The 24,257-nt window shown below is 44.1% G+C and overlaps 1 protein-coding gene and 1 long non-coding RNA gene across 4 annotated transcripts in view; one reads left to right on the top strand and one right to left on the bottom strand.

The window, feature by feature from the left end:
• The window catches only part of SLC7A14 (solute carrier family 7 member 14), a 111,163-nt gene that overhangs the window by 40,463 nt on the left and 46,443 nt on the right, over positions 1–24,257 (top strand). Inside the window, exon 2 of the mRNA XM_072808049.1 lies at positions 12,223–12,679. Coding sequence (XP_072664150.1) covers positions 12,376–12,679 — 304 coding nt within the window. The 5' untranslated portion in view covers positions 12,223–12,375. The remainder of the gene's footprint in view (positions 1–12,222; positions 12,680–24,257) is intronic.
• The window catches only part of LOC140622299 (uncharacterized), a 58,974-nt gene continuing 40,981 nt past the window's right edge, over positions 6,265–24,257 (bottom strand). Inside the window, exons 4-9 of one of the 3 annotated variants that reach the window (XR_012022067.1) lie at positions 21,154–21,205; positions 18,308–18,396; positions 18,038–18,184; positions 16,154–16,694; positions 11,966–12,097; positions 6,265–7,472 (exon numbers count right to left, since the gene is read on the bottom strand). This is a non-coding gene — a long non-coding RNA (uncharacterized lncRNA). The remainder of the gene's footprint in view (positions 7,473–11,965; positions 12,098–16,153; positions 16,695–18,037; positions 18,185–18,307; positions 18,397–21,153; positions 21,206–24,257) is intronic. The other 2 variants (XR_012022069.1, XR_012022068.1) reach the window with 2 other exon arrangements.

Genomic DNA, 24,257 nt, shown 5'->3' with positions numbered 1-24,257 from the left:
ATGGGGGTTTTGACCAGACCCAAACCATAGGCAGGAAGGACTTACATGCTCAGCCCTTGCCTATAGCAGGTACTCAGCCCTTGCCTATAGCGGGTGGAACCAATTAAGGATTCTCAATACCAGGCTTTGAATGCAGAGGCTCATTTGTTGGGGTACTCTTCGGTTGTCAAAATATAAAACACAATTCAGTACATCTCTTTTCCCACACCTCTTAGTTCTAGAGGGATTGTGCTTCATATGGATAGAGGACCATGGGCTCGTGGACCTCATTGATGCAGAACATAGTGCAATGGGCTCTTCTTGGGCTGATTCTAAACAGCAGGCATCATGGCCTTCTCTTGTAGAGAAGGCATAAAAGAATAGGTCAGATCTGAGCAGGTGTCTCCCGGGGGAAGGAAAGAGGTCAAAGACACCAGCAGGTCCACCAGGGCAGCAGGTCCACCAGCCTAGCTTGGCAAGGAGACTTTACACTTTCAACCTGAACTTCAGTCTCAGAGAGAGCAACAGCCTCAGGCAGGTCAGCTCCAAGCATGGGTCAAGATGCAGAGAGGGCCAAACAGTCCAGGTGGACCTGGAAGTCTGTAAACCATCTGCTACTCTACCTCAAGGAGTATTTGTATTCTTGTTCATATTTGTCAAGCAAATTCTCATATTTCCTTTTCATATATCTTTCCCCTTTGGGACCCCTCTTTCAGCAGAGACATTCCAGGCATCAAGGCACAATGGTTTCTTGATATTGACTCACACTGACCAATACATGGTCACACCAGAATATCATTCTGTGATTCCATGTAATAGTAGCCACTGTATTTGAGAACTAAAAGCATACCAGCAGTAAGGGTCTTCTGGGGGATGTGTCCTTCCTTTTAAAAAATCCCATTACACTGAAGAAGAAAAAAAATCACAAGTTACTCCCAAAATAATGATAGTAGGTCACTGTCCAGCTTGCACGTGACATACACACATATACACACACAACTCATGGCTCTCACGGCTATAAGATGAAATCCAAATCTATTAGTGCTGAAATAAAAGTGTTTTGAGAAGGGGGACTTAAACAATTGTGTTGCATGCCTCTAACAGCTCAGGTGAGAAAGATGAGGGCTTAAATATGTTCATTGTATTTAGCACCATGGAAGCCACTGATGACCTCAGCAAATGCAGTTTTGGTGGCAAGCAAAATGTGGAAAGCAGAATACAGAGGCTCAATGACTAGCAAAATAGAAAGGAGAGATAGCCCCTAGGACAGTAGCTGAAGTGTGGCAATAGCTAAGGAGGGGATGGTGTTTGGGGGAAGAGAAGTGTTTTTATTTGTTTGTTTTGTAAGATGAACGTACTGGAAATAATTTGAATTCTTACAATAGTCCATGAAATTGTCAAAATTAGTTGCCTTTGAGGGATGATCAACATGGAAAGAAAGAAAACCAAGCTCTTAGAAAGCAGTCATAGGACTAAGGTATTTGCATTAGGGGCAGATTTTCTATTTTTCCAGCAGGGAGGTTGGCCTGAGCTTTGTGTAGCAACTGAAAGAATCCCACCTCCAAATTTCTGGTGATTTGAACCCACTGTATGACGCTGATTCTGTAACCAAGTCCAAGCTCTGAAAATTCTATCTCCAAAGTGAAAAGAATGGCAATGATAATGGCTAATCTAATTTTATGGGGGAACAGATCCTAAAACAGTTTTCCATAACAAAGATGCAAAAACACGTAACTACAAAAATCAAGGATATCTCTTCATGGCCAGAAATAGGAGTATGCTCATTGTTGTGGGATCTTTTGTGTTCTGTTCTGGGTTTAAATTAAAATTTTCTTTTCTGATTTTAAAGGAATACATGCTACCACAAAAAAAGAAAAAAAAAGAAATAGAAATCATTCCTATAGAAATCCATCTCTACCACCACACAGAAGTCCATATTTTTTACATTTTTGGCACACTGCCTTCAGAAGGAGAGAATGAAATTGGATCTCACTCTATACTCAGTTCTATATCCTTTATTTATAGTAGTTTAATTTAACATGTCCGGAATAATTTTGTGTCATCAAATATTATTTTAGAATAATATTTTAGTGTTTGCTTAGTATTGTATTCTTTGAATAGCCCATAATTGATTTAACTCCATCCTTAGTTTTGGGCATTTAGATTGTCTACAGTTTTTACTACTATAAATAATTGCATTAGATTTCCTTGAAGAAAAAATTTGCACCTGATTATTTCCACATGATAAAACTTTCTAGAACCATTTATAACAATTTACACTCCCATCATCAGTGTGTGGAAGTATCCCCACCATCAGCAATGAGTGTCTTTTTTTTAACCTTTGCCAGGCTAATAAGTGAAAATGTCTCCCTTTTTGGCATTTCTTTGAATATTTATGATAATGGACATATTGTCTCATATTATTGAACATTTGTATTTACATTAACAGTTGCTCTTTACTGTACTCTATGAGGAATACATTCAAACTCAAGAACTTGCAGTCTGGAAAAATTTGAACTCAATAGCTTGGAAGCAACCACTTTTCAGTTGAGTAGCCTGTAGGTCAGAAATTCATTTCAAAGTCCCTAAATGAAACCTGCATTTTTCGGTGATTTAGGCCTGTTGGCATTGAAAGACGCACTCCCAACTTTCAGATTTCCTAAGGAAACGACTGATAACAGTCAGAAAAGGAATCTGCCCCCAAAGAAGAATTCTCTGGGCTGTGGATCCACAATATACCCTGAGGGGCCTGCAGACTAACCAACCCTGTGCAGGCACCATTCTCAAAAGAGGCTCAGAAATTAGAAATGAATAGTGCACCCAAAGGGCAAAGCACATCTCCATTTTTAAAAAACACGTTAAATACTCAGGCTATCAAAAGTCTCAACTACTTTCCTCCCAGACAGAAAAAAAAAAAAAAAAGCAATGAAGCAAATTTAAAAATGTACCTTCTCTTCTATGGTATATATTCTATAATTTAGGAGGTTTTTGCTCCTCTGGTTGGGTAAAAGACAGGTCTACCAGTTGCAGCATGGGACATCTATATCAAAAAGTACAATTCTAACCTTAACTGGATTTTAATATTTTAATATTGTGTATTTTTCATTCAGTCTTCTCTTGACTTAGCGAATATAAAAGAATCAAAAATGTAGAGATGATTTATTTATAATTAGACATACTTATTTACAGATAATTTAATTTCAAAGGAATTTGTGAAGGCATTCAACAAAAAGAGAATTTTCTCATTTATAAAATCTGAAAGTTTGGGCCAGTTGATTTCTCAGATTTTCTATTCTGTGATTTTATGCACAAATACAAATAGTAATTAACAAAGAAAGTCATCTTACACTGCAATCGATATCTCAAGATCACAAGGATTATTACAAATAGCTATTATAAATTCTGTTTCTTATAAAGAAATACTTTGTGCCCAACATTCTTTTAAGCACTGTGGAGGAATCTTTATTCTACAAATATTTATTAATTACCTGCTATGTGCCAGTTCCTGCTGTGGTCACTAGGGATTCTGCAAAGAGAACAAAATCCCTACTTTCAAGGAGTTCACAGCCTAGAGGGAGAATACAGATGATGAAAATAAAAACAAATAAATATCAAATGGGGATAAATTACTCAAAACTAAATAGGTAGACAAATGGATAGATGAATGGCTAGATAGAAAAAAGAACAGGAGGGTAAGAGTACGAAGGAGAAGGCTACTTTTAGCTCAGGTAGTTTGGGAGACCCTCTCCCTGTAGGACATTCCAGCTGAGACTGGAATCATGAGAAGGACAAAGCCAAGCAAAGACTTGGGACAAGAGATCTCAGGTAGAGGAAGAAGAGCAACCCTTGAAATAATGGGCAGTTTGCTGTGTTTCAAGAATGGAAAGGAGGACAGCATGGCTGCATCAAGGAGAAGGCTGGCAGAGATGAATTCAGGGGTGAAGTAGACACCAGACTGTGTAGGGCCCTCTAGGCCATTGCAAGGAGTTTGGATTTCTTTTTCTTTCCAAAAAAAAAAAAAAAAGAAATGGAGTGTTTTAAAGAGACCCTTGCCCTCAAGTGTATAACAATCTGTGCAAGGCAATTGAAAAACACATGCTGACGTGGGGGCTCCATAGGAAATCCAGAGAAGAGGAGGCCCAAGTAGTTAACACACATTTAATGGCAGATGGAATATGAGCTGGGTTCCAAAAGAACATAAAAATGTGGATGGCTATAGGGGAAAGGTGAGAAAAACAGTAAAAAGAAAAACTAAGAAGTAAAATCCTTGTAATCAGTGGGGAGACATACTGTGTCACACTAGATGGTCACTTGATTGGCAGGCCTACCTTCCTGGCCATCCAGGAGCTCCTGGAGGAATGGGCCATCTTCTTACTCCTTCTGTCCCTGCATCTTGCACACATGGTGCCAGACATTTACTACATGCTCCGAAACCCATTAAAGCAGATGGTGTGTATTGAGAACAGTACAAACGAAGAGTAGAGTGGGGCTGGGTGTGCAGAGTCAGGCTTAGTTAAGAGCTGGAAGTTCATGGAGCCTGTAAGATGACCTACATCGATTAAAATTAAGATTTTGTCCACTTGTCTGTTTATTGCGATATCACATAAAAATGGTCATTATCAAAACTTGAAGTGTCCACTTGGAATTATCTGACTCAAAATGCAGACTCTTTAGAAGAGTAGAAATTTCCTTTGGGCACAGTGGAGAGAATCCCAAAGACACAGGTGATGGGCCTCCAGAATAACTGAATCCACAGTACAAAAGACACAGTGAATAGAGAAAACAAAACAATTTCAAATATGAGCTCCACACCCAAAGGCACAAAGTCAGTTACCCAGTTATTGCTTTGTGCTTAGCCTCTCCGGGGAGAGTAGCTGCAGGGATGTACCTACTGAAGGATTTTCCAGAGCAACGCTGGGGAAGCCAGATGGTTAATTATGTGCATAAGAGCATTTGGAAGACTTCTACAAGAGCCATGCTCCTCCAAACTGGGATGAGGAAATGCCCACTGAGGCCAAGCCACCAGGAAGGGTTCTGAGGTACATTAAACACCCCTGCCCATTCCCTTAGCTCCTAGGAACGAAAAATATATTTTAAAGGAACATTACCACATAGAAAATTGGGCAAATGCCTGAATTTCCTTTGGGGATCATCCTAAGCCTGGAACATACAAAGAAAATGTAGATAGCTCCAGTTGGCTTTTTAAAATTTTTTTTATTTTATTTCAATTCAATTCATTGAAATATAGTATATTTTTAGTTACATAAATATGGAGCAGCAGGATATACTGCTGTGATAGTATAGAGGTAGAGTAAGGGAGACCCACATTACCACATTGCCTGGAGTGTGGCCTTGGATATGTCACTTCAGTGCTCTGGCCCCAGAGCCATTCACCTCAAAGTAACTGAGTGAATTATTCTACCAAGGGTATTCTTGAGGAACACTGGGCAAATGTAGTTTGGGTTAAGTTTTTGTTAGTAATTAGGGATGGAACTTTGGAGAGAGGAGAGTATAGAGAAAGGCTGAGCCACGTATTTTCAGAAAAAAAAAAAAAGAGAGAGAGATAGAAGTGTGCCATAGTGTAGAACTAGGAAGAGATAGGTGTAAGGAGTATGAAAAAGGTTTGTGGGCTGAAGAATAACTCCTCCAAGGATGCCCACATCCTAATACCTGCGTTGACAAACAGAGAAGCAGAATGGAAAACTTTTCTAAACAGAAATTTCGTCCCAGACCAGGTAAAAACCAATTATCTTCATTGTTTATTTCTGGCAAGTAAGGTTAAAATGATTTCTCATTTTGTTGTGCTCGGTGTCAAAAGCAGATGAATTTTGGATTTAATACCTGTCATTAAAGGAAATCACTATTCACACTTTTACAGAATTTATTGTGGAAGTACAGGAATGAGCACATCAGAGTCTCTAAGTTTACATATCAGATGCACAGACTTCTGCCCATTGCAGAAAAACCAGCCTCAAAAAAATTGCAATAGAATTACTTTGCCTGGTACATAGCAGCACATAGTGAAAGAAGTTATATTATTGTCACAGCGCTTCATATTCTCTTTTATAAGAAAAGTTATGCAACCTCACCCCTTGCCATGTAACTTCGCTGTCTCCAATGAAAGGAATATACATCCCACCCCACTGACTTTTTTTTTTATTGGTGTTCAATTTACTAACATACAGAATAACCCCCAGTGCCCGTCACCCATTCACTCCCACCCCCCGCCCTCCTCCCCTTCCACCACCCCTAGTTCGTTTCCCAGAGTTAGCAGTCTTTACGTTCTGTCTCCCTTTCTCATATTTCCCACACATTTCTTCCCCCTTCCCTTATATTCCCTTTCACTATTATTTATATTCCCCAAATGAATGAGAACATATAATATTTGTCCTTCTCCGACTGGCTTACTTCACTCAGCATGATACCCTCCAGTTCCATCCACGTTGAAGCAAATGGTGGGTATTTGTCATTTCTAATAGCTGAGTAATATTCCATTGTATACATAAACCACATCTTCTTTATCCATTCATCTTTCGTTGGACACCGAGGCTCCTTCCACAGTTTGGCTATCGTGGCCATTGTTGCTATAAACATCGCCACCCCACTGACTTTGAGCGTGGTCATTTGCCTCACCTTAACCAGAAGAAAATCCATGGAATTCCAGTTCCAACCAGAAGCAGAAGAGGCCTCCTACATTCCCGCCAGTCCCTTGTTCTTGGTTTATGCCACAAGAGAACAGCGTGCGGCAGGTAGGCATTGCTCCTTTAGCCTGAATCTCATGTCTGAGAAGACATGTGGAGACTCACAGTCCACAGTGAGGAGAAACCTTGAAGCCAATCCACAGCCTGGGGTAGAGTCATAGCAAGAGACAAATGTCATTGTTGTAACGTTGAAGTTTGATGTCGTTGGTTACTGCGGCCAAAGCTGATCGACACACTCATGGCATTTTAGAAACAGAAAAAAAGAAACAAGGTTTGAAAAGGAAGCTGAATGGGAGCAACCTTTTTGGCTCTTAGCCCCTCAATGGTCATAGATCCAAACTCCCCTTTAGAAACTTTCCAAGCAAAACAAAGCCAGCTGGGCCTCAGATCCCGCGTACAGTATAAATAGGGTGGCGCACGGTTAAGGAATGTGGAAGGTGATCACAAAATACTTGAAGTGGGTTCGATGAATCAAACGTTTCACAAAGACCACCTGGGAAGATTATTAGCACTATGAAAGTCAGGAACCCTCCTTTTGAAGTCAGCGATATCTCTGAGTCAATTTGTCAGGCACCAGTACTGTATGATTTAGGACACAAATGCACACACACACACACACACACACGGCTAGACTGATCAAAAACATCTTCCTTAACTGCTTTGTCATGGTCCCAAAATGTCAACAGTGATAAACTGCAGCCTACCCGAGAAGTAGAAGTCAAAACGGGATTGATCTGGAAGCTGTACCATTTGAGACACGGCTGATCACTGAAGAAATTGAAGATGTTTCGTCTGGGGAAGATAAAACTCCCAAGAGTTACATCGGTTGCCTTCGACAACATGAAGCCCTTTCCTCCTAATCTGTATGGATAACGGAGAGCAAAACCGGGGGTGACAGGGGAAAGCCACCAGGACGCAGCTATCGATTCCACGTACTGGGATGTTCTGTTGGGTGGAGCAGACTCTGGGATGGGGACACACCCGTCCCAGGCCACCCAGCAAACAGGTAAAGCCGCTGACAGGCAAGTGTCATCCAGTCCAAGCGCAGACACAGAGCCACATCCGGAAGGCCTGGAAGGACTAGAAGAGCAACAGAAGCAAGGACGTCGGCAGAAATCCTAATGTCAAGGACTCCGGCTGAATGAGCTGCAGTAAGTGGCAGGTGTCAAGGTCCAAAGGGGAGCATGTTTTCAGGGATGGAGCGATGACTGTAGGTGAACCCCCTTGTCCTAGCCACCTCCTCGTGCGTGTGCCTCTTGCCGAGAAAAGTCAAGGGCATGAAAGAATGAGAAGAGGTGTTAACACCCAAGGGCCCAAGCAAATCTGCTAAGAAGCCCGTTTAGATCATGAGACACAGGAAAGGAGAAGGCCGCTCTCCACCAGCACCAGAAAGGGGAACACACATCCTTGGAAGGAAGGGACCAGGGCATAGAGTCTGCAGCCAGAAGACACCCAAGGGAGCTCCAGCAGAGAAAAGCTCTGGGTGAGGCCTGGGCAGCAGGCCAAGGGTGCTCTGAAAACTGCCTGGGGAGCGGGACGTGGTAGAAAGGGGCTCTCAGCAGTAGGGGGTTGAGGAGCAAGGAGATGCTGGCTAGCACTCCCGGGGCCCTCACCCCGTGCCGGGCGCTGTGCTAGAAGCTTCACTCATGCTAAGGCCTGTGCTCCTCACCGCAACCCAGTGAGCTAGTACCATTATTTTTTTATGGATTGCAAAACTGAAGCACAGAAAAGATCCAGCCAAGGTCACTTAGCTAGTAAGGGCAGAGCCAGAATTTGGACCCAGAGAACTAGAGTCCTGAATTATGTTCTGGAACCAGAAGCTCAGCCCCAGAGGAAGAGAAGTAGCAGGTCGGTGGGGAGGAGGGTTAGCACCAGACTCCAGGATATGGGAGTAGGTGGGGGGAGCTCAGGCCTGTCCAGAGCCTACCGTCACCAGGTGGGGCTCATCAAACCAGGCACCTTCGGGGCCAACTGCAGCCTGGTGTTGCCAGAGGACATCGATGAGAAGAACCTCGCAGCAATCCTAACCGACCGACTCCGAAAAGGGGCTGCTTCTAACAGCCCATGTTCCCCGCCGCTCCAGATGTTCCGCCAAAGGCTGGGCGGCTACAACCAGGGGATGTCACAGGACGGATTTTTTTGTAATCCCCTGGTGTATTTGCAAAATCACACTGGAGTGATGTGGGGCTGTTTACTGTTTTGTTAGGCTTCATTTCCTTCCTCTCCTCACCTCCAAAGGCAGGCTCCAACCTAATTCGATAATCCTACCTATTCAGTGAACTCCTAAGCCGTGATTATTTTCATCCTGACACAAACCTGCTTTTACCATCATTACACTTGGAGTCTGCTGAACCCTCAAGCACGCCGGCAACCACCACAATGATGACTCTCTCCTCCCAGGGGCCCTGTAAGCCGTTCTTAGTTATAGCTGTGAAGTATTTTGAGAAACTTGAATTAAAGTGGTAGAGAAAGCACAACACACATTTGTTGCTCATCTTGGAAAGACAACAGCAAAGAGCTTCCAAAACTATCTTCGATTAACATAATCTGAGGGTAATGAATATGGATATTGTCAATAGTCACTTGGAAACATGTTTTCTCGTACATTTTGTTCTCTCCAGTACATTTCCAACCAAGAAAGAAAATGCCCCAAGTCCCTGTTTGCATCAATAAAGCAAACACTCAGAGGAATTACAGAGGGAACAGAGCTAGGAACGCTCACCACCCTCAACCTTCGTTCCAGTTGGTTCTCTATATCTACATCACGTTTCTGATTATCTATCAGATAAAAGCCGTCACCTCCCTAACAAAGCTTGCTTCATTTCTCCGCGTCCTTGTGACAGTTTCTGATGAAGGCTGATCAGACAAGTATCCCAGAGGGTGTCTCCATCACTCGGGGGCCAATGCCAATGCCAATGCCAATGCCATGGCCGCACAGACCCTCGCTCACCCCTTCCGCCCCCTGTTTTGTATCCTGCACGACCAGTGTTAGTTTGCTAGGGCTGCTTTAACAAAGCACCACAAACTACGTGTCTTAAAAACAAAAACGTATCATCTCCCAGTTCCGAAGGCTGGAAGTCTTTGATGAGGGTGCAGCAGGGTTGGCCCCTTCTGTGAGGAAGATGCACACTCCATGGCTCCCTCCCAGCTTCTAGTGGTTTCCCAGCAATCCTCGGTCTTCCTTCGCTTTTAGATGCATCCCCCTGGCCTCTGCTTTCATCTTCACACCTCATTCTCTCTGTGCCCAAATGTCCTCTTTTTACAAGGACATCAGTCATAGGAGATTAGTGCCCACCCTATTCCAGATGACTTCATTGAACTAATCACATCTGTAACCACTATCTCCAAATAAGGGGGCATTCTGACTGCTAGGGTTTGGGAAGGCTTCAGCATAGGAATCCAAGGGGGATGGGATTCAACATCTAACACATCCCTCCTCCATCCCTGGAATGATCCGGTTTTATCTGTCATCCTGTGTAATGTGTTATATTCTTTCTTCACTGAACATCACTGTTTATGTGGTCTCATTTTTCTGCAATAGGCAGACTATGCCGTATAATAAGAAAAATAATGAAACACAAGCTTTCCAGGAAAAAAGCAAAAACAAACCTTACTCCTTGCATTGTGATTGAGGTGCTCATGACCTCCCACTCTAGACTTACAGCTCCATGAGAGCAGAAACCATGTCTTTGCATCGCCCCCCACCCCACCCCAAGCCTAACACCGTGCCTGGCACATAACAGATGCTTGGTATATACTGGCTAACTTGAAATTAAATAGATATATACATTAATTTCTCACAAGAGCTCAAACGAAGCAATTGTTCTTGCAGCATCCCTGGTATATATGTGACACATTTTCTCACAAATCTGGAAATCTTTTAAAAAAAAGGAAAAGGAAAAGGGAAAAGACTGCTGACATGCTAGGCTTTGAAATGACTGCTGTATACAATGGCACTATGCACCTGTGGTGATATTGAAGGTGTTGTCAAGAATTAAAACACAGTATGAAGCAACACTGTCAAATCTAGGAGGAAATTAAGCCAGTAGGTCCATCACCCAACCCCTGTGAACCAAACGACCTCATTTCACCTGATTCTTCTAATTAGGTTGTGTTTGCAAAGCCTCTAGAAGCAGACAAGTGTGACATTAAGTGCTAAGTAGTATTAATTAATAATATTGGTAGATTACAGGGGCTGGTACTGCTTATAAATGTAAATGTCCTAGGCTTGTCAGCACAGTAGTTGGAATCAATGTTCAACTGTACTTTAGGAGCTCTTTGTAGAATTGTGTAACGCTTCCACCTTCCAAAGAAGGTAGCTTCATCTCATCTTTGCACTCTCTAACTTGTCAGGACTTTGGAAATCATCTAACATAATAGTTCTCAGCTCTATCAGGCCCAGCACCTCTTTTCTGTAATAAAGGTTTGGTTATACCCCTCTTTAATATCCTGAAGCAAAATGCATGAATAAGCTACGTGTATTATAACATATCTCAGTGTGTAAACACAGGCCAGCACACAGGGAGCTGTCAGATGCTTTTACTATATAAAGGATCACCGTCCGCGTGCCAGTTCCTAACGGCAGGCTGTCACAGGTGTGGTGATGGGAGGTGCTGTGCCATGGGTGGTGTTGTAAGGGGGGCCTTGACTTTCTGAAGCAATGAAGAATTCCTTTTCAGTTCCAGACCAAAGAATTTACAATCATCCTTTCATTTACTCTATAGTTGCATTCCTGGAAAAGTCAAAGCACTTGTGTATTAAAACCATTCCTGAAAAACCCCATGTGTTTATACATGAAACAATTAGGTTTTACGTTTGGATCATCATAACCAGAATTTTCATCTACAAAAATGTCTGTGAGAATATTGAAAACTGGATGACACCAATCGGGTTAGCACCTCTGGGGCTCACCCACCACATGCCAGGAACATTTCCTCTTCCTCAATCTCGGAGAGCAAACAATGCTCAAAACGGTTTTTCATTTTATTTGAGAGCAAAGTTCCAAAACAACTCGATGGGGTGGGATTGTCCCTCTTGAAAGTCACAAGTCTAATTTTACATCTTTGTATTTGGAAAAACGAGGATGTTGTGTCCCCAGAGAATATGCCCCCAAATTACAAACCAAGTCTTGGCAGACCCAGAACAGGTGAGCATTTTCGGTGTGCCAGGCATTGTCTTAAGCTCTCTATAGATACTAATCTAATCTTCACATCAACACTAGGCAGGAGGCTTATTATCCCCATTATACAGTTGACACTGAAGCACAGAGAAATGGAGTAACTTACCCAAGGTCCCACAGCAGTAAGTAGCAGAGCTCTGACTCAGACCTTCTTCTTCAGAACGACTCGGGGACACAGTGCAAACGACAGATTGTTGTTTCAGACTGGAGGCCACACAAAAGGGGAAAGGCAACCCTCCTGCATTATGAGTACACAAGAGAAACCCACTCAACCAGTTCAGTATATTGACCTCCAACCACACCTCCAAGTGAGAGCCTGTTCCTGCTTGGTCTCATCATCTCCCTTCTTGTGTTTTTCCACAGGCATTCATGCCCAGAAGAAGGCTGCTTTGGGTCCCTCCGGACCTTTCCTAAAAAGGAGATCTTTGCTCACTAGATGAGTTCCAGAAGCATCCACTAAGGCTCCCATAGCCCTCTTCCATCAGTCGACCTTCACCGTAACCACTATCACGCAGGATGAGTGGCTTCCTTGCCTCCCTGGACCCCCGGCGGGTTCAGTGGGGGGCCGCCTGGTATGCCATGCACTCCAGGATCCTGCGCACCAAACCAGTGGAGTCTATGCTTGAGGGAACTGGGGCTACCACAGCCCATGGCACCAAGCTAGCCCAGGTGCTCACCACCATGGACCTCATCTCACTTGGCGTTGGCAGCTGTGTGGGCACTGGGATGTACGTGGTGTCTGGTCTGGTGGCCAAGGAAATGGCAGGACCTGGTGTCATTGTGTCCTTCATCATTGCAGCCGTGGCATCCATATTATCAGGTGAGTGTCTCAGTACAGTGGAAGGCCTGTGGAAAGTGTGCTTGCCAGTCTGTCACTGCTCATCCTGCACTTCTAGAATGTTCATCAGTGAGATGTATGAAGTGTCAGCAAAGGCATCGTTGGGCTCCTTTTTTGCCTTGACTGCCAGGGAGTTCAAGACTCAACTGTAGTAGCTTCCTTTTTCTTTTTTTTTTTTAATTTTATTTATTTATTCATGAGAGATACACAGAGAGAGGCAGAGACACAGGCAGAGGGAGAAGCAGGCTCCCTGTGGGGAGCCCAATGTGGGACTCGATCCCAGGACCCCGGGCTCATCCCCTGAACCGAAGGAAGATGCTCAACTACTGAGCCACCCAGGCGCCCCTTTGCTTGTTTTTTGATACAAATAATTAATCTGGTGCCCGGCTTCCTCCCAACTTCTCATTCCCTGTCATGTCCTAATAGCTCCATTTTTATCCTAACTCTCCCTTTCAATGGAAGATAGGTCAATCCCTTTGTGGGGAAGTGGATATAGCGAGGATTATAAATAATACATAAGGGGTAGGCAGAGGAGCAAAATGACAAGTCACTAAATCTGATATGATTGGGATTTGATGAGCCAAAAACTGGCATTGTGACCCCCAAGCAGGAGGAAACCAAGCTAGGAAATATAGAGCCATCATGAGAATCACAAAGCACCATCTGCCACAAGCGCTTCAACAGATTGTATCCTACAGAAGTAGTTCAACCAGTGCCATCGCTCCCCTTGAGAAAGAATCATAAAACTCATTTTGTCAATAAGGTACCAGGACTTATATATTGATAATTTGTGAAATGGCTCTCCTATTTTCCTTTTCCTTCTCCCTCCTTCTCTCTTGAGCTGTGATCCACAGTATCTTCTTTCCAGGAATAGGTCAATAGATAATAACTTGGAAAAGAAGGAAAAAAGAACATATCCTGCTTCTTGAGCATTATATTGCATGAAGTTTTGCTGGGTTTTTGGTGGCAAATCATGTGGGTCAAGTCATGTCCTGGCAGGAAACCTCATGGCCTCTTTCACTGCTTCGGAAGCAAGAATGCTCGCGTGCTTCTGGATTCCCGCGTACTAATGCATGCCATCATCACAAGAAAAGTTCTACATAGATACTGTATGTCCAGACTAGCCTTCGTCCGTGGGGAATGCACAGGCCAGGAACACACAACCAGAAAGTGCACCGGTTTATATTTGACATCTTTTTAACTTAATGAGGGAAATAATTCTAGACTGATTCTATTTCTCTCTCATCATGGCTTACTTCTGTTGGTTATATAACGATCCCTCTTCCTGAAGTCATCTCTAAGATGTATCGATAGCCTAATAATTGAGGTTCCTTCAGAAAAGAGGACTCTTCTTATAAATGAAAATAAATTATTCACATGGGTGAATTCTGTGGATACTTCAAATGCCTTTAACCCAATTGCAATCATTTCTAAGCTTATTGCCAAAGAAACTATTTGGAGGAAGTTGCCAGATTCCTATTCACTATAAATTTATAGATCTAGAGGACAAAAATAGCAATAGTAGGACAAGAGACAGACGTAACCAGGGGTCCCACCAAAAGCACAGAGCAGAGGGCTAAGAGTCCTATCCAGTTAATGCAGACTGACCACTCTCCTCTAGGTCCATTCTGTTATGGTCCCATCCTCCAAACTACAATGAATCCTGCAAACAAATCACCCACACCGCATCCTTCACAGCACTACATTACATTTAGAAACTAGATCCAGGCTCGGTTGCATTCTGGAAGGCTGTCGCCCAGTCAAGGTGCCCATGGCATTATATAACCGAGATTTTTCTGCTTCTCATATGGAGGACCCAAGACTGATCCAGTCAGTGCTCTGTTGGGACCAGCTTCCACCTGCTGCAAGAGTCCTAATTGTACACACCTCTCCCTAACTCTGCATTCAGCAGGGTCATGTTGTTGTTAACTTGAAATTGGCCATAGTGGGCGCATTTATACCATAAAAATCAGCGAATGCTCCAAATAGAGTTTGATTGGTTGGTTGGTTGGTCAGTCGGTTGGTTGGTTATTTTCAGAGAGTCAGTTGTTAAGCATTTACCAACACACCACTGGCCCAGCTCTACTGAAGGCCCTGGAACTGCCCCGTCACTGGTGTCTTCACCACTGCACCAAGCACCAAAAGAAAACCCCTGCCTCTCCCGCAATCAGGGACTTTGGAACCTGGCTCTGCCCCGACTGGCTGTGAGACCTTGAGCAAGTTCCATAACTTTTCTGAGCCTCAGTTTCTCCACTTTGAAAATGGTCATAACAATAGCTCCTTCAGAGTCACTGTGAAGATTAGAGATGCCTGGAAGTGCCTGCTGCAATGTCTAGCACATAGCACTAAATAAGCAGTTATTATTATTGTGTGCCAAACTCTGTATTCAGAGGTTGCCATACAGCATCACATTTAAGACTCGTAACATCTTGGTGCCATGTGTAGGTGGCTTAGTTGGTTGAGCATAAGACTCCTTGTTTCAGCTCAGGTCATGATCTCAGGGTCGTGAGATCATGCCCCGCATCACATGGCACTGGGCTCCTCGTTCAGTAGGGAGTCTGCTTGAGATTCTCCCCCCATTCCCTCTCCCTCTTCCCACAGATCCTCTCTCTCTCTCTCAAGTAAATAAATCTTTAAAAAAATTAGTGATATCTCTTCAAGATAGGTTTTATTCTCTCCAGTTTTACATGTGAGAAAATTGAAATTTAAATACCAGAACTTAGATTCAAATTTGTTATACCAACAACATCTTTCAATGTTGACTATAAATTTAAATTACTTGGGGAAACTTTTTTTTTTCTAAAGAATGGTTTGAGGGAGAGAAGTCAATTTTATTGAGTTATAATTACATACAGTAAAATGTAGCCCTTTAAATATACAACTCTATGAACTTGACTAACACCTATAATTATGTAACCTCCACCAGAATCAAGATACAGAAGAGTTCTATCATCCCCAAATAATTCCTTCATGTTACTTCTTTGCAAATCTCCTCTCCTCCACCCTCAACCCCTGGCAACCACTAATCTGTTTTCTGTCCCTATACTTTTGTCTTTTCCAAAATGTCATATATGTGGAATCATTCAGTACATAACCTTTTGAGTTTGGTTTCTTTCACTTGGTATGAAGCATTTAATATTCATTCATATTGTATATATCAGTGGGTCATTCCATTTTTTTAGTAGTACCCCATTATATGGATATACTACAGTTTATTTATCCATTTACTAGTTGAATGTTGAATTGAGTTGCTTCCAGTCTGGGATCATTACAAATAAAGCCATTACAAATATTTATGTACAGGTTTCTGTGTGAACACAAGTTGTCAGCTCTCTTGAGTAAATACCTAGGAGTAGAATTATCAGATTGTGTGGTAAGTGGAGGTTTAACTTTATAATAAACTGCTAGACTCTTTTCCAAAGTGACTGTATTATTTTTCATTCCCATCAGCCATACCTGAGAATTCCAGTTGCTCTGTTCCTTGCAGGCTCTCAGAATTGTCAGCTGCTGCTTTTTGTTGCTGCTTTGTTTGTTTGCCATTTTAAAAGGCATATAGAGATATTTCAATGTGGTTTTCATTTGCATTTCCCTAATTGTTAATATTTAAAGCATCTTTTTATGTGTTTATTTGCCATCCATCTTCTTTGATGAAGTGTTCAAATCTTTTGCTCTTTCTTTAATTGGATTCATTTTCTTATTATTAACTTTTAAGATTTTCTTACACATTCTTAATATAATTCCTTTATTAGATATGTGATTTTGTAAATATTTTTTCCCAGTTTGTGGCTTGTCTTTTAGTTTTCTTAGAATTCCTATTTATTTCCTTTTAAAAATGCTGAGGCCCAGGCTCTACCTCGAGAGATTCTAATTCAGTCAGACTGAAGTAAAGCTCAGGGAATTTTTTTTTTTTAAAGCCTCAGAGAAGTCGAATGTGCAGCCAAGGTTAAGAACTACTCTTTCACAAGTACCAAAACTTAACTCCTGCTTCAGCTATAACCTACAAAAAGAGAAAACATAGGTTAGGATATAAATTATTTGGCCAGCAGATTCTTAAGAGATTTTCTCGGCTGTGGCATCATCCTCTGTGCCATGCAAACCAGCTCATAACATGAAGCAAATCTGACTAAGAGAGAGTGACTTCCTCTACAATATGACCAGAGCCAAAGTTACAGTGACCCCAAGCTCCTCCTACCAGTCATGCCCCAGCCCAGTAATGCCCACAGCCTTATCACAGGTAGAGGGAAACTTATCAGAGGAAGTAGTTTATGCTGTAACCTTTACCCTCTGTCCATAAGGTCTTATCTACCCTTTAATAGTTCAGCAGGCCACAATCAGAACCCAGGCCCATACCAAACCTAGAAAACTCTTTGAATACACCAGATTAATAAACAAGATAGGGGGAAATAGTTTTTCTTCCTGGTTCCCACCTACAACCATATTGAGAGACTGAAGGACGGAAGCAGGATGGCTTCCAGAGGTTCTCTAACTCAGTTGACTCAGAGTGAAACCCAAAGCAAAGCCACCATGCCAGTGACATCTGGCCACCAACTCAAAGCCCTAAAAGCATCCTATGAACTTGAGTAAGGACTCCTGCTTTGACTTTTTCTCCTAAGTTGATTTCCAGTTCTCTTTTAATATTATCACATTTGAACCCCAAACAGAATGTAGGCCTGAATGACTCCTGAGCTCATGCACGTCCTACAATGACCCTTTAGGCCCATATCTCAAATAGGGATTAAGTGACAGTGTGTTTACACGGCATCGGTCCCCAGGCTGATGCACAATACCAGTAAGTTTTATCATCTACTCATAAGAAACTATTAGACAAAAATCTAATAAGATGTGATTCAGTAAAGATGTATTGCGTACCCACCATCTACCAGTCCTAGGGCAGCACCAAAAACAAGTAAGAAATTGTTTCTACTCTAAAGGACCCATTGCTTATTGGTAGAGGCGAACACCCAATGGGATGGGTAAGTATGCCAATAATAGTAGTAATAATAGTAGTAATAGCAGCAGCAGCTACCATTTATTAGTACTTCCTGCATACCAAAAGAGTTCTAAGTGCTTAACATGTTATGTTACTTAAGCCTCACATCGACTCTATGTGATAAATGGTGTCATTATCCTTACATTACAGATGAGAAAACAGCGGCTTGTAAAAAGTCTGGGAACTCGCTTTAGGCACCTGATTAAGAAGTGACAGAGCAGGGAATAGAGTGAAAGCAGTCTGACTCCAAAGCCCACATTGTAATCACTGCTCATCTGCTACCATATTAGCAGATGAGGGTCAGATTCAATCGCACACAACAGAAAACCAAAAATGAGAGACAATTTCACCTCTTCCTTGTGTAGAAAGAATCTGGAGGGAGGCTGCTATTGTGGGTCTGCAGTCGTGGGGACTCAGGCCCATCTTTGTGCTCTACCACGGAGGGTGCTTGGCTTCCATCCTTAGGGTGACTTCAGGATCCAAGGTGGCTGCTGGAGCTGCAGTCAGTGCATCCAAGTTCCAGAAGGCAGGAAGGAGAACAGAAAGTTGAGGCAGGTCATTTCCCATATTTCTGTCCCCTTTTTAAGAAACTTTTTCATAAATCCTTCTCTATAACTTACATTGGTTGAAACAATTGGTCCCAGGAAGTGAAGCTATGAAGGGTAGTCTTCTGACTGGCTGTATTGTCAACCCCAGTATTCCAGGAGCTCTGTTGACAGGAAAGAAGAGGAAAGCTGGCTGTCACTGCCACACCTATAGTGGATGCACAACCCCCAGGCCCTCTAGCTTGCTGAGGTCAAGTTGTTCTGAAATGTTTAAGTAAAATTGGTTCTTATTCTCAGTAAATGTACGATTGGAAAATCTAGAGTCCCCCTCAATAACTCAGTAGGGAGTCGTGAGGCTTACCTCACGACTGATTATGCCAACCCTGAATCTGCTCCCACGGAGTCTCTATCTCTCTACAATCTAATCCCAACCATTCTCCAAAGAATATTGTCCCCTAACTAAAATGGTCCATCAGGATCATTTATGAAACAAAGTGGGTTCTTAGAGGAGGGGCTTGGGGGCCAAGCGGGAAGGTCTGCCCAAGGGGGACAGGCCAAGAGATCATTCGGTCAGTAAAGAAGTTCAGCAACACGAGCAGATCCGTATTGTAGTAACACGGTGGGGAAAGAGTAGGGGTGGCGACACTGGTTATGCACGTATTGTACAGAACAGGCAAGGGGTTAAGGGTGGAGATGGGAAGGAAGCTTGGGATGTGGACAATGTGAGCGTGGGTGGGCGAGGAAGAGTGTGGCAGAGGGGCCCATGTTCTCTCCACTAAGGAAAGGCGCAGCAAATGAAAGTGTATTTGAAATAATGTCATGAGAATAACGGATTTACAACACAGTTCTGGTGACAGAAAGTGAAAGTAGAAGCAGAAAACCCAAGGAAAAGGGACCCACCACCACTGAACACCACCGAGGACAATAAGCAAATCCGTGTGTGCAGAACACCAAGGCGGGGCTCCCACTTAGCACCTCCTTCCCATTCTCACCAACACAGAGGAGGGAAGGGTGACTTCATTTCTTCCCTCAGCTGAGGAGCCAGACAGTCAGTGGTTAAAGTAACTTCCAGAGAGTCTGACAGATACTTAGTGGCAGGACCAGAAGCCCACCCCCAGAATCCAGGGCTCCAGAGCTCCTGCTCCTCCATCAGCAAGTGCTGCTGAGACCCTTGAAGCCACGCATCCGAAAGGCAATGAGGCCCGTAGGACTGAGTAGCATTTTTCTTGGCATTCTTAGTTTATGGTTTAGCCCTAGGGCTTATAATTTGAATTTCCTGCCATCCTCATTTGCTTTTTGGCATCCTCTGATCCATCATCAGGCGAGACCAGGGCCACCGAGTCCCTGGGAGGTGGCAAGGCGAGTAGCGCCCTGTCAAGCAGATGCCTTTCCCACAGGCAAGGCTCCCCAACCTCCTCCCAGGGCTGGACCTCCACAAAGCCTAGGCAGGATCTCTGAATTGCGGTGCTCATCTCAGTTTGGATTTTCATGACCGAGGAAGATTTCTAGAGACTCCAAGTCTATTTAGATAGTCTGCTGAGTTCCCTTGTTTTGTCTTTCAGAACAGATCATTTTCCCCTCCTCCAACTGAAGCCAGACTAGAGAGGTGAACACAGGAGGGCTGGCCCTTCTGCATTGCTGATGGTTCTCAGTGACCTAGGATCACTCATTCATTCTACAAGCTCACATCCCTTTGTTTGCCCAGAACACTGGAAACACTGAAAGGAAATGCAAAGATAAACAGATGCATGCCAGTCTTCAAGCTTCTGGAAAACTAGTTCTCCAAGATAGTGTCCAAACTCACAGCTCTGTGTCGACATCTTCATAAGGATAGCAGCTACCCTCAATGTTGTAAAGTCTCTGAGACATAGACTTGGTTAAAGTTAGTCATTATTATTATTGCTGTTGTCGTTTTTATTATTATTAATCCAATACTGTGCCCCAAGCACTGTGCATTTAATGCTCTCAACTTCCCTCCTGGGTGACCACTCGTGTCCACATTTTATCAGTCACAACAGCTAAACCACTGGGGACTTCCGACGTATCATCTGGCACTAGCTACACACAGCTACGTAATCCAACAAATCCTACAAAATAAGTGCCATTGTATATGAATTTTGCAGATGACAAATATGAGGCTCAGAGAGGTGAGGTCATTTATCCAGGCCCTTAAGGCAGTCAGTGGCAAAGGTTGAACCTACATTTGAATCTGCCTGGCTCCAGGGGCTATTAACCCCCAGCTGCTTTATGCACACACATGCCCCTAAGAACTCACCAAGAGAACCAAGTGAATCAAGAAAACCTTCACTCTTATTAGGGTTTCAAAAGGACCTGTGGCTCACCCTACTCTACTGATTAGTTGAGCACTTTTCTGGATCATAACTTTTGTAACCCAGGTCATGAAAATACTTTCTAAGCTCAGCGCCTTCCTGTCACCTGTCAGCAGTGAGAAGGGTGTTGCGAAGTTCATGGAACTCTTGTATATAGAGCTGGATTGACAGCCCTGTAGGAAGGATGTCACTTACCAGTTCAGAGAAGGTGAGCCCATTTTTATAAAAATTTACAAGTCTCTCAAATTACTGATTCTGACATAAGCCTCCTCTAGCAAACTAAGACAACCTGGGCTTCTTTCACAGCCTCTGCAGCATCTGGTAGAGTGGACAGTGCATACCAAGAGCAGCTAGCGAGGCGTGGGGGGGACTGGCCACAGAAATGCTGCAGAACACAGGAAAGAACTCTGAGACAAAGAGCTAGATGTCCATGCAAAAAAAAAAAAAAAAAAAAAAAAACAAGACAGGCACACGTGAAATAATCTTGAGCACTGCAAGAGACCACAGGGCCTGAGACAGAAGTCGGGACACCCAAACCCTTGTCCCAGCTCTGTTCCTCCGCAGCTCAGGACACTTAGGCAAATCGCTCACCTCTTGACTTCAGTTTCCTTCTCTGCAAAACGAATAGTTCAGATTCGATTGCCTGTATGAGGGTTAAAAAAAATAAACAAAAAGAACCCAGGGAGGGGAAAGATTTGTACAGAAAGGTCCAATGTCTCAACCTTCCACACACACACTTTCCAACCCCAGGTAGCATCCGGGCACCAGATGCAGCCAGCCCCCCGGAACTGATGCACCTCACTTCAAGCCCTGCTCTGCCGTTTACAACTCATGTGACTTGGGAAACGTACTTAACATAGACCTTCCCAAGCTGGTTGCTTGGGTGTGTTGATCCCTCAGCCCTCGGCAGGGCTGGACGGTGGCAGAGGCCCCAGGATACCACCACCACCTGTGAGCAGCGTCACCCCTGTGTATATTGACCTCCTTCTCCTGGCCACACAAGTGCTACTGTTCTCTAGGTGTGCCCTGTCCGGTGGGAAGGATTGGGAGGTCCTAATAGCCTGTCTTGACCTTGGATTCATCATCTGTCAATGGAAACAATAACTGTTTTGCCTCATAACCACCTCATGAAGATGGTGTGTGTAAAGTACTCAGGACGGCCGTGCACCTGGTAAATGCCCGGTACCGTTTGCTCATGTTATCATCACCACTGCCAATACTATTGGCCAGATCTCCGACCTGAAGAGGCTAGAATTTGTCCTTAATGCCGACAAGCACCCATGTGGCAGATTCTGAAACCCCTCGGTGCATCCCTAGCCAAAGACCCAGCAGGCCTGCCTCCCGTTCACCCTTTCACCAGATGAACCTTGCACAAAGAGCATTCTTTTGGATCTGAAGGTATTTTTCCCAGAAGGAAGTCTCATCTCTACCAGGATAGCCCCCTTCAAAAAGACTGTGCTTCAAAACATCCAAGAAGTTATGCCTCGGAAAACAAATAAAAACATGTAACTACAAGTGGTGGTAAGTGTTGTAGGAAATTAAACAGGGTGCCATGACAAAGTCCTCTTTCCGAACCAGTGACGTGTAAGCAGCCTCAACTCTGGGCACTGAAAAGATTGCTCAAAGTGAGAAAGGCGTGACCACCATGAGATAAAAGCCCATGAAGAGGAGTTACGCCAAGCACCGGCCCTCACCCTCAGAGGCCTGGTAGGAAGCCGACTTTGTGCACGACAGCTCAGGGGCCTTACACACCCCAGGCATCTGCTCTGAACACTCAGTGCCCCTCTAGGCCTCCTAAATCCTAGGTCTCTGGCCCTGCTCGGCCCTCCATTAGCCCCTTTTGGGGGAAAGTGGAGATGGCATCTCTCTTCTAGGAGGGGTGTCCCATGTCTCTGGGAAGGTCCTAGAGAGAACAGATCCAGGCCCCTGAGAGATTTGCTGTGTCTCATACTCCCGAGAATGTGCTGGAATGCAGCCCATCTCGGTGGAATCCGGACCCACTTGTCATCAGATGGGCTGAGGAGCCACACAAGGGCCGGCGCATGCTCTCTTAGCACTCACCCTCAACCCCAGCCACTAAATCCTCAGGGCAGGGCGTGATGACTTGGCCCCCTCCCAAAAGCTTCTTGGATCTGTCATCCTTGTTGGCACGACTTGCATCTGCTTTAGAAATCGGGGCACTACCTACTCCTGGAGAGTGGCGAGCTGAAAAACATCTGGGTGCACGAGAATTTTCCTGGCTGTCACTTTCCTCCCGTGCTGTCCCTTCCGCACCAAGACTTTCTAGCCCCAGTTATCAGAGTCACCTAAGTGAGGGTCTGGAGGCCTCATGAAGAAAGTTTGAACAAGAAAATGGGAAATTTCTCTCTACCCTCAGAATGTCTAACTGGACCTGCAGGAGGGAACATACGTTTCCAGATTAAAGATTTAAAACCCAAGAAGGAACTTTTCCAGGTTCTGATTTAGAAGGAAATTGGGCACGCATAGGGCTTGGTATAGACTCCAGATGATTTCTGATATCCTGTGGGGGCTGAGTCTCTAAAACCATCAGCCAACAATTCTTGCTTCCAACCTCTTTGATCCCACCCCCCAAGGCAAAGGCTCCTGCATAAACCCTCGGGAGGCTACTGCTGAGAAAGCCTGTGCAATTCTCTTTCCTCTGTAACAACTGCCATCACTCCCACTGGAAGAGTGCCCGCCACACGCCAGAACCGTGCATGTGCTCCCTTAAGGACCCACAGCAACCCCCCACGAGGGATCTCCATCGCCACTTCCCAGATGGGGAAACCAATGCTCAGTGAATCGGGTGCCTTACTCGAGCCCACAGTTAGTAATAATTATAGTTGTCATTTATTAAACACTTAAGTGCCTTGTGCCAGGCACTGGCAACGTGATCTGTGTGCAATCTCATGTGGTTGTCACGACCCCTCTCTAGACCTCTCTCCAGAGGTTGGGTGGCTCCTATGACACTCCCTGCTTTTCCTAAAGCAGAGACTGGGCTGCTGACCGTGGCCTCAGCATCCGAGTACAGCTGACCTGAGCAGCAGATGAGAAACTGTGTACAACGGGCCTAGCACAGGGCAGATGCCAAAAAACAGGTGCTTTTCTCTTTTGTGACATCTCTTTCCCTCCAAGACTGCCTTTGACGTTAACCTGATGCCACCTACATAAAAATGTGAGGAGCAGAGAAAAGGGCAGCCCCAGCCACCGGACACCACAGCAATGAGGAAGAAACAATCTGGGTCAGAGGGGCTCCGGAAACAGCTAACCCTGTGGGTCATTTAGTTGAAAGCAACCGCATGAGCATTAATGTTATCACCATCTTCATCATCATTTGATAAAGCAATAAAATACACTAATGATGATATGAACAATAGCAAGACCGAACAACATAATACTCTAATTCATCATGCTGTGCAAAGCGCACCTCCGATACCTCTAAAATATTTTCACAGAAGGAGATCTAGAGAAGAAAGTAAACAGATCGTCTGGTCACATTTAATCAGCAAATTATTAAACTTCCTTGCCCTGTCTCAGGGGTCACTCCTCCAACTATGAGAGCAGCTTCTGTGCTTCCCGTGTATGTGTTGATACACTGGTGCTCTCGTCTGGGGACCTTGGGAGCCCTCTGTTCCTTACCCAACTGTAATGGGATCCCCTGTCAGGTTCAGTAACGAATAGCATCACACACACCC

Source organism: Canis lupus, chromosome 31, assembly GCF_048164855.1.
Source record: "Canis lupus baileyi chromosome 31, mCanLup2.hap1, whole genome shotgun sequence".
Classification (NCBI taxonomy): domain Eukaryota; kingdom Metazoa; phylum Chordata; class Mammalia; order Carnivora; family Canidae; genus Canis; species Canis lupus.
This window is presented reverse-complemented; position numbering and strand designations above follow the sequence as displayed.